This window comes from Hypanus sabinus, chromosome 17, assembly GCF_030144855.1.
Source record: "Hypanus sabinus isolate sHypSab1 chromosome 17, sHypSab1.hap1, whole genome shotgun sequence".
Taxonomy (NCBI): domain Eukaryota; kingdom Metazoa; phylum Chordata; class Chondrichthyes; order Myliobatiformes; family Dasyatidae; genus Hypanus; species Hypanus sabinus.
In genome coordinates this window covers 39531026-39545251 of record NC_082722.1, presented here as the reverse complement: position 1 = coordinate 39545251, position 14226 = coordinate 39531026, and the positions used below count along the sequence as shown (strand labels likewise).

The 14226-nt window shown below is 37.6% G+C and overlaps 1 protein-coding gene across 3 annotated transcripts in view; it reads left to right on the top strand.

Moving 5' to 3' along the window:
* heatr3 (HEAT repeat containing 3) overlaps positions 1 to 14226 on the top strand; it is a 61797-nt gene that overhangs the window by 13292 nt on the left and 34279 nt on the right. For 2 of the 3 annotated variants that reach the window (XM_059992887.1, XM_059992889.1), the window contains exons 6-7: positions 12339 to 12479; positions 13189 to 13481. In XM_059992887.1, the coding sequence (XP_059848870.1) occupies positions 12339 to 12479; positions 13189 to 13481 (434 nt within the window). Of the gene's footprint in view, positions 1 to 8227; positions 11857 to 12338; positions 12480 to 13188; positions 13482 to 14226 lie in introns of those variants that run through there. The other variant, XM_059992890.1, reaches the window with a different exon arrangement.

Below are 14226 nucleotides of genomic sequence, written 5' to 3'. Positions count from 1 at the left end.
ACTCAAACTTACACAAATGTATCACGGAGAGTATTCTGACTGGCTGCATCACCATCTGGTATGGGGTGGGGCTACTGCACAAGATTGAAATAAGTTACAGAAACTAGTAAAATCAGTGAGCCCTGTCGTGGGTACTGGCCTCCATAATATCCAAGACATCTTCAAGCGATGGTGCCTTAGGAAGGTGGGATCCATCATTAAGGACCCCCACCACCCAGGATGTCCTCTCTTTACACTGTTACTCTTGGGGAGGGAGTACAGAAGTCTGAAGGCACACACCAGCAATTCAGGAACAGCTGCTTCCCCTCTGCCATCTATTTTCAAAATGGACATTGAACCTATGACCACAACCCCACTTTTCTCTGTTATTTTGCGACTACTTAAACTTAACTATTTAATAGACATACAATATATATTTAATGGAACTCAGTTTTTTCCTCTATTTATTTATCATGTATTTCATTGTACTGCTACCGCAAAGTTAACAAATTTTGCAACATATACTGGTGATACTAAATCTGATTCTGATAACCGGAGTCCACTGTACTTTGCTACATTGAGGACAGAAATCTCACATATGACAGGTGCATACTGAATTATTTTGAAGTTACAATGTCAATTTTTGGGGTCTGCATGTGTTTATTCTGAGATTTTCTCATATATATGTAAAAATCATAAGCAAAATTAGTATACTTATTAAAATTAAGAGAAAAGACCTTTGAAAAATGTCCCTTTTGTGTAAACAGTAATGTAAGGAGCAAAAGATCACCAGAACACAAGTGAATCAAATGATCCGTTGATCTGTGTATTTAGTTGAGGCAGAAATATTGCCTATCATCTGTTTGTCAATATGAACCACTTACACAAATAGACAAGGACCACCACTTCATCTCAAAACAGCTTGCCTGCAGCACTGCACTAAAATATCCAACTGCGATTTGGGTACGAGTGCCATCTGTGGAATCAGTTGACTTATTATAAATAATATGCAGGTATTAAAAGTTTGAGTGAGTGACTGAATTAATCCTGGCTGATTTATAAAGTGGGAGTGGCAGAATGGGGAAGAGGTTTGGTGGGTTCCATTGTGAAATTGCCCTTGGGATTTTTTCCTAAGTCTGTCTGATTGCTTGCCAAACTGTGCCAAATGCCTTCAGTTGAATTGTCAGTGCCCGATGACAGCAGTAATACATCTTCCACATCCTGTCTTGTGAAAAATAAGATGGTTGGTTTAAAAAATGAGAATACAATTCTCTATCACTTCCATTTGTTAAAGCAGGGCAAGGAACTGGCTTTAGATGTAAAAAAATTACCGAGAAAGCAGACTATATTTAGTGGAACTAATGTTTACTTTATTGTCCACTAGCAAAGTAAAATGAGATGTATGTTTGTTTATGAACTGATTGACTGAAGCTTGGCACAGAAATAGCACTCTGGCTCATGTGGATTTGAGTCTGATACCAGAATCTTGAATCATTTAATCAGGCTGACACTTAAAGTGCAGGATTGAGATGCTGGGTGAGGCAAAAACTCTGGTTTATGTTGCCAGAATTTATCCATCGTCCAGCATAAAGAAAACAATTTGCCTCTGGAAAGAACAAAAATATTTGCCCTTCAAAGGATCATGAATTGTTGTGGGTTGTTCTGACAGTTTAGAAAATAATTTTCAGTTATTTCTGAGAAGTTTTTATGTCCAAGGTAGATTATATAAATCACATGTTGCCACTGATACTCATTTTATATTTTTTTCAATGGTGAAGTCAGTCAGTGATAAAGCATGAAGAAAAATTCTCAAAGATCCCTTGATTTTCTTTGGTACAGATTCCATGCCAACCTTTCTACCTCTACTGTTAGACCTCAATGGGGGGAATATCAGGCAGCCAGTAGCTTTAGTGTCATTAAGCTGGCTGCGCATCACATCAATAATTCCTTACAGAAATGAGATTAGAACATATGAAATATGATTAGACCATCCACAACAAGATTAGAACATGTGAAATAAGATTGGAGCATGCAGAGATAATTAAGGAAAAATCCAGAAACAAAGAATAAAGTTTTCTAAAGTATTCATTATTCATGCTTCTTAATTACAGTTTGCATTAGATGTAGTTTCATGCGCCAGTTATTCGCTGAGCAATAACTTTTGTTTGGCATCTCATGAAAAATCTACAGACCTTGTGTTACAGCTTGGTGGGAGTTGAGAACATTTTGACAGTGTGACTTGTTTGTAAAAAGCTTAAGTGCGCCTCGTATCAATTAATTTGACGTAACTTTTGTGGTGGCAATTGGAATAAAGGTGCAGCTTGTGAAATCCCTGGATCAAAATAGCAATTTTGGGATTTGCATGCTGAGCATCACATCACAGCGATAGTTGATGTCACTCTCCACTGTAATGTTGTAAACACCAGATGTTTTATTATTATTTCTGCAAAGTCTAAGCCATGAATTTTATTGTTGCTGGAAGTACCGTTCATACATTCGTTCAGTGTTTGGTCATTTTTTTCATTTGTGTGTGGGGGAGCTTATATACAGTAATTAAACGATGTCTTTTCTATATCACAAGGCTGACTTCACATTAAAGATATTTAATTGTTCTTTGATGTAATACTTTATTACTCTGAAAGGAAAATGTAATAACCACCTCAGATGGAATATCAGTGTTTACACACTGGTAGGTTATTGCATTGCAGTTTTGGCACTTCGTATGCTTTCAGATGTAAACTTTAGTGCCTTGTACTGCTAATTTTGATTTGATTTGGAGAAGTTTTTTTTGCATGATCTAGTCAGTTAATTAGATTGCACATTTTAATCATTTTTCTAGATTACAGAAAGTATTATAAAACATTATTTTTGAAATTGTTAAAAAATTAAGGACAGATATTAGTATTCTATGTTTAAAGACTTTCCAAGGTTAGTTTTTAAAAAATTAAATTCCCATATTCTTCCTCTTGAGTACCCTAAGGCTGGTATATATGTAATTCTCAAAAAAGGCAGAACTTGACTTTGTGAGCACAGTGTTGCATGTTAGCTTGAAGAAAGTGCACTGCAAAACATGGCACCAGATAATTATTCCATTTTGCTGCTAGTGCTTCTCTATCTTTGAAGAGTGGGATTAGATCTTTTTTTATGAGTAAAGATATAAATGAACAGAATTGCTGGGAGCATCCAGACATCAAAGGAGAACCTTGAAATATACATTATAAAATCCAGTTATTAAATAAATTCTGCAAATAGTAATAGATTGTCAGCAGAAATTAAACCTGGATTTGGTATTACTGTGCACGAAACAATACATTTGTCATAAAACCGGTCTGGTTTCCCTTCAGAAAATGAAATGTGCCACACTACTGGCCTCTACATGATTTGAGGCCCATAATTTGGAACAACCAAGGAATTTCTTCAGTTCAAGGGTAGTTTGAACTCGACAATAAATGTAGTCTGGCTAATGATGTCCACATTCTTCTGTAAGTAAATAAAATGGACAGGCATGAAGTGTGTTTTGTATTTTAAATATCAATATTTGAATTACCTGTAAACTATTTCAAATTCTACTGGATCAATTTCCCAAGTTATTTATTGCCATGAATACTTGCATCATGAGGTTTCTGTTCATTGATGACAGTTAGTTGCTTCAGCAAGAAACAACTAAACAAATTGGAACAGAAATTAACCAGCTTCTTTCCAAAATGAGTTGCTCCTAGCATGTGAAGGCGTTTCTAAAGTTCAGTGGATTCTGGTTATTAGGGACATATCAGGACCAGTACATTCTGGCCCAATTAAGCGGCTGCCTAATTACCTGAAGTTACAAGGAAAAAGTTAAAGTATAAAAAAAACACACTACCATTTAAATAAGTAACAAATTATGTACTTGTGTAACCCTCTCACCATAAGCTCGTAATGAGTTAGGCAATTACTATGAATACAAAACTAACAGCAGCATGGTTCAACAGTGCATGGGAGTAATGATGAAAAGGCCATTTCCAATTAGTAAACATGTCTAGGGTAAATAAGATTCTGGTCACACAACATAAGTTTGAAAGTTCCTTCAAGGGAAAGCAGTACTGTTACTTCTGTAAATACTGACACATCCATGCAAATTTACTGTTCGCCAGAAGGCAATAATTTAACTCACACCAGTATAAACTTTGATCAAAATTGTACTGACAAAATATTTTAAACTACAACAAACAAAATAATACAAAATAAAGAAAAGGGTCCGTTATATATTATGTAGACAATGGTCTCACGGAAAATGCACAGATACCTTTTAGTTAGCTAGTTAGCATGACTTTGAGAAAGTTTGACACTTTTTCCTTGGATGTTGTGTTAGTACCTCTTGGGATGGGTTCATCAACGCAAAACTTTCAATACTGTGACTAACTGAAGTGAGGCGAACTGGTTTGATTAAGCAACAATGCTCTCCAACGGTTATGTGCACACTATAGACTGATGTTTCCAATATATACGGTGTACATAATGTATACATAAAATTATATAGTTGCAAGTAAAAGTTCATTAAACCTTTACAATTACGTAGTTTTCTGCATTAATCACTCATAAAATGTGGTCTGTTCTTCATCTAAGTCACAATAGTAGACAAATACAATCTGCCGAAACTAATAAAACACAAACTTTTGTGCTTCTCATCAACACTGAGTACACCATTTAAACAATCACTGTCTAGGCTCAAAAAAAGTATGTGAATCTCTGGGGTAATGCCTTCTACAAAAGTTATTTGGAGTCAGGTGACTCAGTGAAATGAGATTGGAGGTGTGGGTTGTAGAGGTGCCCTGTCCCATTTTTAAAAAAAAGACATACAAAGTCAGGTTACTGACAGAACCTGCTTTTCTCAAGAAAGATCTGTTTACGTGCACCATGCCTTGATTAAAGCAACTTTCAGAGGACGTTAGAAGAAGAATTGTAGAGATGCATGAAGTTGGAAAAGGCGACAAGGTCTTCAGTAAGAGGAACTGTCTACAAATAGAGGAAATTCAGTACTGTACTACTCTCCCTAGCAGTGGGAATCCTACAAAGATCACAGCAAGAGCACAATAATGGTGAAGAAGGTAAAAAGGAACCCAAGGGTAACAGCAAAAGACTTGCAAAAATCTCTAGAACTTGCTAAAGTCTCTGTTCATATGTTCACTATAAGAAAAACATGGATTTCATGGAAGGAAACCACTACTCTCCAAAAACAAAAATTATTGCCCATCTCAACTCTGCAAGAGACCACTCGATGTTCCACAGCACTTCTGGGACAATGTTCTTTGGACAGATGATCCAAAGTTGAACTTTTTGGCAGAAATGCACATTGCTATGTTTGGAGGAAAAAGGGCACTGCACACCAACACCAAAACCCCATCCCAACAGTGAAGCATGGTGGAAGGAGCATCAGGGTTTGGGGCTGCTTTGCTGCCTCAGGAACTGGACAGCTTGCAGTTGTTGAGGGAACAATGAATTCAAAATTGTATCAAGGTGTTTTACAGGAGAATGTCTGGGTATTGGTCCATCACCTGAAGCCTAATAGAAGTTGGACGATGCAACAAGACAATAATCTGAAATGCAAGACTGAATCAATAGAATATTTTATAAAGAAAATTAATCCTTTGGAATGACCAAGGCTGAATCCAGACCTTAACCCAATTGAGATGTTGTGGCACAACCTGAAGAGAGCTGTTCATGCAAGGTATCCCAGAGTTTGAGGGTGTTGTGGATAGTGTGGAGGGCTGTCAGAGGTTACAGCAGGACATAAATAGGATGCAAAACTAGGGTGAATGATAGCAGTTGGAGTTCAACCCAGTTAAGTGCAAGGTGGTTCCTTTTGGTAGGTCAAATATGATGTCAGAATATAGCATTAATGTTAAGACTCTTGGCAGTGGAGGATCAGAGGGATCTTGGGGTCTGAGTCCATAGGACACTCAAAGCTGCTACGCAGCTTTACTCTGTGGTTAAGAAAGCATACGGTGCATTGACCTTCATCAACTGTGGGATTGAGTTTAAGCGCTGAGAGGTAATGTTTCAGCTATATAGGATCCTGGTCAGACCCCACTTGGGGTACTGTGCTCAATTCTGATCACCTCACTACAGGAAGGATGTGGAAACTATAGAAAGGGTGCAGAGGAGATTAAAAAAAAGAGGAAATTTACAAGGATGTTGCCTGGATTGGGGAGCGTGCCTTGTGAGAATAGGTTGAGTGAACTCGGCCTTTTCTGCTTGGAGTGACGGACGATGAGAGGTGACCTGATTGAGGTGTACAAGATAATGAGAGGCATTGATCTCTCTCCCCCCCTCCCCCTCCCCCTCCCCCTTCTCTCTCCTCCTCTCCCCACTTCTCTCTCCCCCCTCTCCCCCTCTCTCTTCTCCCCTCTCTCTCCTCCCCTCTCTCCTTCCCCTCTCTCTCCCCCACCTCCCTCTCCCTCCCTGTCAAGAATCACAGCGCTTTGAACAGATGTTATTTAAAAACTGTTCACTCGGAACGGTGTAGTGTGCTGATAGTCATTAGAAACTGTTCAGCAACAGTCTCCTGTCACAATTATGCATCCCAAATAAATGAAGGGAATCACGGCTATTTTCCCAATTAGTTTTTGTTCTTTAGCAGTTGTCCCAAATAATTGGCTGTCCTGATTAGCCAACGGCCCAATTAACTGGAATCTACTGTTTGCACTTTCAGATACATATTTGAATGGCTTATTGCTAAGCCAATGATAAGCCTGTGGTAAGTCAGATCATTTTTGAATTTAGGATGTTAATTCCGGTCAAATGGATCAAGTTGCTAGCAGATGTTCCATGACTTTTCTGCATAGTAATATGATCCTGAAGAATATTTGATGTTGACTGCTAACCATCCATGCACTTTTAAGGCCATGTTCAAATACTCCTTGTGTGAATCCAAATAACGTTCACCACTTGTAAATTCTTAAAGTGAACTCTGTTGGTTGTTGCCTAAAAAGTATTAAACTTGGTTTCACTTTCCAAAGTAATTTTGCAAATGTATGATTTTCGCTGGTGGGTACAAATTTCTATTTGTATATCAGATTGTGTCACATGCTGATGCTCTCAGAAACATGAGCAAAGTGGAAAATTGGGTAGAATGCTCATTTAAGTTTTCAAAATAACTCAAAGGACTTCACATGAAACTTGTCCAGAGTGCATGTGATTCTGGAAAATCAAAAATAACCTGTTTGGCCTGTCCACTGAAGGTGGATAAATCTGTATTGTAATTGCCTCAAATTTTTATGACAAGAAGTTAAATCCCTACAACTATGAAGAATGAACTGAGGCATAGAAGTTGGAGTTTAAAATATATTGCTTGTTTGAGATTTTAAAAAAACATTCTAAATTATACTGTATATTTGAAACAAGCAGAGCATGGTAGTGTTGTGGTTAGCGCAATGGCTTTACAGTGCAATTGGAATTTGATTCCTGCTGCTGTTTGTAAGGAGTTTCTATGTTCTCTCCATGATTACTGGGTTTCCTCTAGGTGCTCCAATTTCTTCCCACGTTACACAAGTGTGCATTTAGGTTTAGTGAATTGTGCGTGTACTCTGTTGGCGGTACAGGTGTAGTGAAACTTGCTGCATGGCTATCCCCTAGGGCTGTGATGGTCATTGACGCAAATAAGCCTCATTTCATTGTTTTGATGTACGTGTTTACAAATAAAGCTAATGTTTTATCGGCACCTATCAGCGATAAAAATTACTCCTATTTGAACACAAGCACATGAAACTGACATTATTTTAACACTGTTTGCTCTAGGCACAGTACAGTATCGAATGGCCACACAAGTTCGAAACTGTTCGGCAACAGTGTCCTGTTCCAATTAAACGGCAATATCCCAAATAAATCGAATCCCGTTTATTTTCTTAATTGTTTTTTTGTTCCTTCAAATTTGTCGCAAATAAGCGGCTGCCCCAATTGACCAATGGCCCAATTAACCAGAGTCCAATGTATTACCTTTCAAAACTTAAAATATTTTGTACTTTTATGATATTCTGCCTGTTGGCTGGAAGTTATATAGAAAGCATTCAATGTTCCCATATCCAACAACTGATGCTTGATTAATATTTTAAAAAAATGTCTGTGATGTATTATAGATCAATCTTTGGAAATTTTGTATATTTGTGTATATTTTATGTATGTATATATGTATATGTGTATGTTTATATATAATATATGCTCAATAGTTTACTTTGATCCTGTTTTTTCAATGCTCTATTATTAGATTGAAGAGAGATCCTTTGGAGTTGTTCTATCATTTAGGAAGAATGAACAAGGAATTTTTTTCTCTTTCTACTTCAGAGTATTTCTGAATATTTAATCTGTTGAATCATACAGCTGAAAAGCAGGTCCACTGACAATCAAGCATCAATCTTGCACTAATCCCACTTTATTCTTTCCACATCCCTTCAACTCAACTATATAGTAAGGGGAATTTATCGAGGTCAAGTAAGCTGACCATCTGTAGCACTTTGGAATGTGGAAAATGCACACTCCATAGGCAGCACTGAAAGTCAGAGTCCAACCTGGCTCTGTGCCACTGTGCTGTCTGCCGTCAAGACCAGACTAATGAATTTACTCCAAAAGGTCATGTATAAGGTACAAAAATGGGATGAAAAGATAACACAATTTACATTTTTAATTTGATTGTTTACCTTTGAGCCATAATTTAATATGGAAACCTCTTATGCAGGGAAAAACATGATGCCCTTTTTTTTGCGCCCCCATTGAAAGCTTTCTGCACTTTCCTGGCTCCAATTCCAGCAGTGAAGGACAAACTTCCCTCTTTGGACCCTCAAGTGGGCCCTCCGTTGGTGTTCAATATGATGAAATCCTCGGACATTCTAGCCATTTCAAGTCCATGAAAAATTAATCAACTATTAAAATCAGATTATTGAAACTTTGTGTACCAACTGTAAAAAAAATCGATTTAAAATATAAAAATTCCTTCAGTTCATCTCTTACAACTATTCCCTGTGTTGTAAAGAGTGGATCCTAGTCAAACTAGTCAAACCAGATTTTTCCAATGAGACTTCTTTGAATTAATTCCATGAGGTTGTTGCTGCTGCTTCAGGACATGTTTGGGAAGTGACTGGTTCAGTGAGGTTAGTCTGGCTCCTCAATAGAAAGGAGTTCCACTGGTTAACTATTTGCTGGAAGCCATTTTGTCCATTATGTCAGTGAACTTCTGTTATTCTTTGTGGTCTTGTGTCTTTCTCTGTTTTAAGCAAGCGGAGTAGCAGATCATTTTGCCTCTGATGTTTGAATATCTAGTGAGGAATTTTTATGATCCCCTTCCTTTTAGACACGACCACATGCTAAAATCAACCTACTTGTTTCAGTTCATTTGTAAATTGATTACTGATCGCAGGAGCAGTCTTCTGTTCCATTATAAGATAAGTAAAAATCCATAGATCCTGTTGTTTGTTTCTTCGTGAATGCAACTAATTTTGTTTAAATTTGGGGTTATTAAATGGTATGTAAAAAAAAAAATTGAAGATATCACCTGGTCAAATTTGTAACCATGAATCAAGGGTCGCTGTTTGAAAAGTTAAGGGAACAATGGAAACCTTTTCATCCAGCAGTCTGAAAATTTGGATAGGCATAAAGTTGTAACTCATGGTAGTGCATCTAAGAAAAGGAAAAGCATTACAATAGGTCAAAATGGATGAGGTTAAATGATCTAAAGAGAGGAGCACCATCAGAAATTAGTAAAGCATCATATCTTAGGCGTTCAAATATAAAGAATAAAATGGACACTCAACGCTTCAAGATTCCAAGTACATTTATTATCAAAGAATGTATAAGTTATACAACCTTGAGATTTGTCTGCTTACAGGCAGCCATAAAGCAAGAACCCAACTGAAAAAAATGAAGGCCAACCCATAATGCACCTGGGAAGAGCAAACAAAGCACAAGTCTTGCAAACAATAGAAGCAAGCAACAACAACCACATTCTAAGCCAAGTTGGGTCCTTGCATCCAAATCCCCGGAGTAGGCCCAAACCTTCAGTTTCAGTTCATCATGTTAGTGTAGCAAATCGCCGCAAAGTTCACGGACATGAAACTCAGCAGCCCGGGACAGTCTCAGCCTCAGCGTCGCAGAGAGAAGAGTGAGAGTGAGCAAAATCAGCCATCCTGCCTTTCCAGTCTGTTGTTGAAATTGTCCAAATAGCAGATCATATCTTGGATTAGACCCGGACTCTGGGCCTAGAACACGCCACCCAGTGATTCACTTTGGACGGAGATTTCACTGCCGACAAAGCCGTTCTCAACCTCTCCAAGTTGCTTGGAGTGATCCAACCTCACACCTGGGATAGTTGGACAGGCATTGAAAGTCCTTTGCCTGAACTTCTCCTCTCAGAAATGTTCACTCCAACTATATCTGTGTCAATTTTGCAGTGCACCAGCACCCTTCGTCTCCCGGATTCACTTAGCCTTTGCTTGCCTCTTCATTGTTTACAGTGATGGTTTACCACAATTTACCTTAAAAAGGATTGTTGTTAGTCATGTTTTTAGTTGAATTTCCTTGCTTTGCACTATCAGTAAGCTGTTGCGTGCCTTCTGTAGCACCATCCTAAAAAGATTGGCCCTGATGCAGTCTGCTGTCATTACAAAGCATTGAAAAGGTTTGAAAAGAGTAAGCGACCTTGCTACTTAGTGGAAATTCAGCAGGATGTTGCTCATTTGAGCCTTTGTTGATCTATTTGAGAACCCTCAGGTTCTGAGAAGAATTGGGAAGCATCTGGAAGCTCAGCAAGACAGCTAGGATGAAGCTGGCCACTTTTGAAGAGTAGTTTATGAAGTATTCCTGAGGTAGAGGGATTCTGTGCTTCCAAGAATTATTATTCAAGATATTATTGTTAATAACATTTTAGTCATTATGCATGGTATCAACCCAAAATATTGCAAAAATCCCTATGTGTGCTACTCAATACACTTGAGTTCCTCCAGTCTTTTTCTATTTTGCCCTACATTCAAACGTCTGCATTTTCTTGTGACTGCATTTTTGGTTGTGTACCTGCCACTGAGCACAACAGCAGTTCTCCAGCCAATGGATCAAGGTATAATTGCAGCTTTTAAAACATCTTTTTTCAATCTATTGAAATAACCAAAGCAACAAAAGACAAGTTTTTTTTTAAAGAGAATTTTGGAAGATATTGTAGAGGGTTTGGGCTACAAACAAATTGAAACATTAAATTTTGCAGAAAATCCAGAGCAACACATATAACATGCTTGAGGAACTTAGCAGGTCAGGCAGCAGCTATGGAGAAATTAACAATCAACACTTTGGGCTGAAGCACTTCAGTTCTGATGAAGGGTCTTGTCCTGAAACTTCAACTGTTTATTCCTCTTCATGGATGCTGTCTGACCTGCTTAGTTCCTCCATCCTTTTCTGTGTCCAAACTTGAATTGTGTTTTCCACCATTTTTCTGATAGAAGATATGGAGGGGAAATTGGTGGTTCTTTGCAACCAACTTGAGTTGATGAGAATCTACCACTGATTTTCTTGAATCCCATGCTGAACAGCTAAGTGATGAGGACCTTATGAAACTGTAGAAGTGGCTGTTAGAAGAATGAAAATTTGTAGGGATGTCAACCCAAGTCCTGAACACTACAAAGAAATGGAAACAGCTACAGTTCAATCTTCAGTTTTGTGTATGCATTGGCCTATCTTGCGGCTTACGGGCAAAATCAACATATCCAAAGTTAAAAGTAAAGGTATTATCAAAGTATATATATGTTACCATGTATTACCTTAAGATTTATTTTTTGCAGGCATTTGCAGGAAAAAGAAAGAGAATTTTATTAAAAGTTATACATAAACCAATAAAGACTGACAAGCACCAATATGTAAAAGAAGGTAAACTACGTAAATGTAAATAATACTGAAAACATGGGTTGTAAAGTGTCCTTGGAAGTGAGTCATTTCAGAGTAGAGGTGAATAAAGCTGTCCACGCTCACTCAGCAAGCTTCTTGTTATAGGGCAGTAACTGTTCCTGAACCTTACAGTGAGGGACCTAAGACTCTGTAGCCTCCTACCTGATGGTAGTAACGAGTGTGTTTGTAATCCAGGGTGAAAGCGTGTACCTGGAATGCGTAGCTCACATCCTCACTGAATGCATTTGCTTGGCGAAGGGTTGCATTCTGCTTTAATACTGTTAGGAAAGTACGTGTGTGTGAATCCCAGCCCAGAATGTGGTAGTTTTAGTACAGGGTTCCAATCCATGCAAATGATACAGATCAGTATGATTTGTTGTCGCAGCACTTTTCTTTCTGTTTATATGGTAACTTGTATGCCAGGTGGAATGGAAATGAATTGGATTTATTGCTTCGTTCCCCAGCTTATTGTTTACAGACTGTTACCGAAGACAATACTGAGCTTTTGGCATCCTTAATTCCCCCGGCCCTCCAAGTATTGGAAATGGTGCTGCTATCCTCAAAAGATACCACAGAACATCTGCTTCTGAGGACCCTCGTAGCAGGTAAGAAGAGTAACTGGAAAGCGATTTGAAATCTTAGTCATTTGTTCAAGCAAAGAAAATACTCCATTTGTTTATCAGCTACAATATACAATCTAGATATATTTTGGAAGTACAAATCTGACAAAAAGCTTGTAATACATTTCTTAATTATCACAAGCCAAAATAAATCAGGACAACATTTCAGAAGTGCCTGATTGAATAACTAATCAGGGAAAATTACGTTGTGTCAAAGTAAACATAAATTTTGTTAGGAGTCTTTTATTACAAAGATTATCAGTTAATAACTGCTTTTACTAAAACCTGTTTGTGAGGAGAAAAGTAAGAGTTTGGTTGTAGATTAAAAGGATGTTTAATTTTTATATGCTTGATTTATGGAATTTACAGTGGTCAGCTGTTGATTCAATTTCTGAAAAGTGTTATATTTGGGAAAATAGATTCTAGAAAATTACATTTATAGTGCTAAATATTATGAAATGGGGAAAAAATATACTATTCATGGCATTTGCATGTTTTGCTGCAGTATTTTTTAATTCCCCTAGACTATGCATTATGAATTGTTATTAAACAAAAAGTGTAATTTGATGCAGTACATTGCTCCAGGCAGTGTAATCCTGAGTGATGAGGGACAATGGTGCCTGGTGGTTTGAGTCACTGAAGCATCTTGGTTTATTTCACACATCTAATGATTGTAACTAACATTTCCCTTTAGGTACAGTATGGAATGTGAAGAACATTGTCCCTTCCAGCAGTCAAGCAGACACAATAAATGCTGTTATAAGGATTCTTGCAGAAGCCTTGGACAAGAATGCAGACCAGATCATTCTTACACTCAGACAGGCTGTGTGTGCAGTCCCAAAGGCTGAGGCAGTGGTTGAAATGGAAGAGGAAATGAATGATACAGATGAGAATGTTGCTCCTAAACTGGAAGATGCTACACAAAAAATATCTGATCAGAGTGAAGCAGAAAATATTGCAAGTGAAGACATTTCAGATTTTTTACCAGTAAGTGAATTGTGAAGACATACATTTGTTCAATACACCTACTGTGCATATCTCCCTTCAGATATATCCCAGGTACTTTCCTGTGATCAGTAATCAAATCAGTAAATTCTGGAAATACTCAGCATGTCCAGTGGCTGCTGTGGAGAGAGGAATGGAAGTCAGAGTCAGATGGAGAAATAAGGCGATGGGTAACTAGAATCTCAGAGTCCCCTTTTGGAATAAATGGGCACCCACGTTGTTTAGTTTCTAACCTGAGCACCAAATGCAGTATGCTTTCCATTCTCTTTTTTATGAGCAGAAACCGATGTTTCTTTTTGTTCATTTCATGGATGAAAGTTTTAAAAACGAAAGAAATGTATTTTCTTTTATTTAACGTAGTTGTAGTCTCAAGCCTTTAAGTTTCATGATTTCCTTTTTTAAAAAGATAATTTGTTGGAAGATGGGCACAAAGATATTGTGCAAGGTTTTTTGGTTAAATGATTTTCAATTATTTGGTGCAAGCAACAGCGGATGAACTTCCAGACTGCAAAATTCAAATAGATATAGCTTAAAGGGTTATTCTTTTCCTATTGCGTACACATGAATCTTTTGCAGCTTGCAGTGCTAAATATGTTATGGAGTTATTGGTTAATTTAAATTCCCTTGTGTGTTTATCAAAGTAGAATTTGATCATCCTACTGGTTAGTTTAAAATTAAAGTGGTTTACTGTATACAGCAGTATCTCACTTTGGCTGTCTGCCTAAGC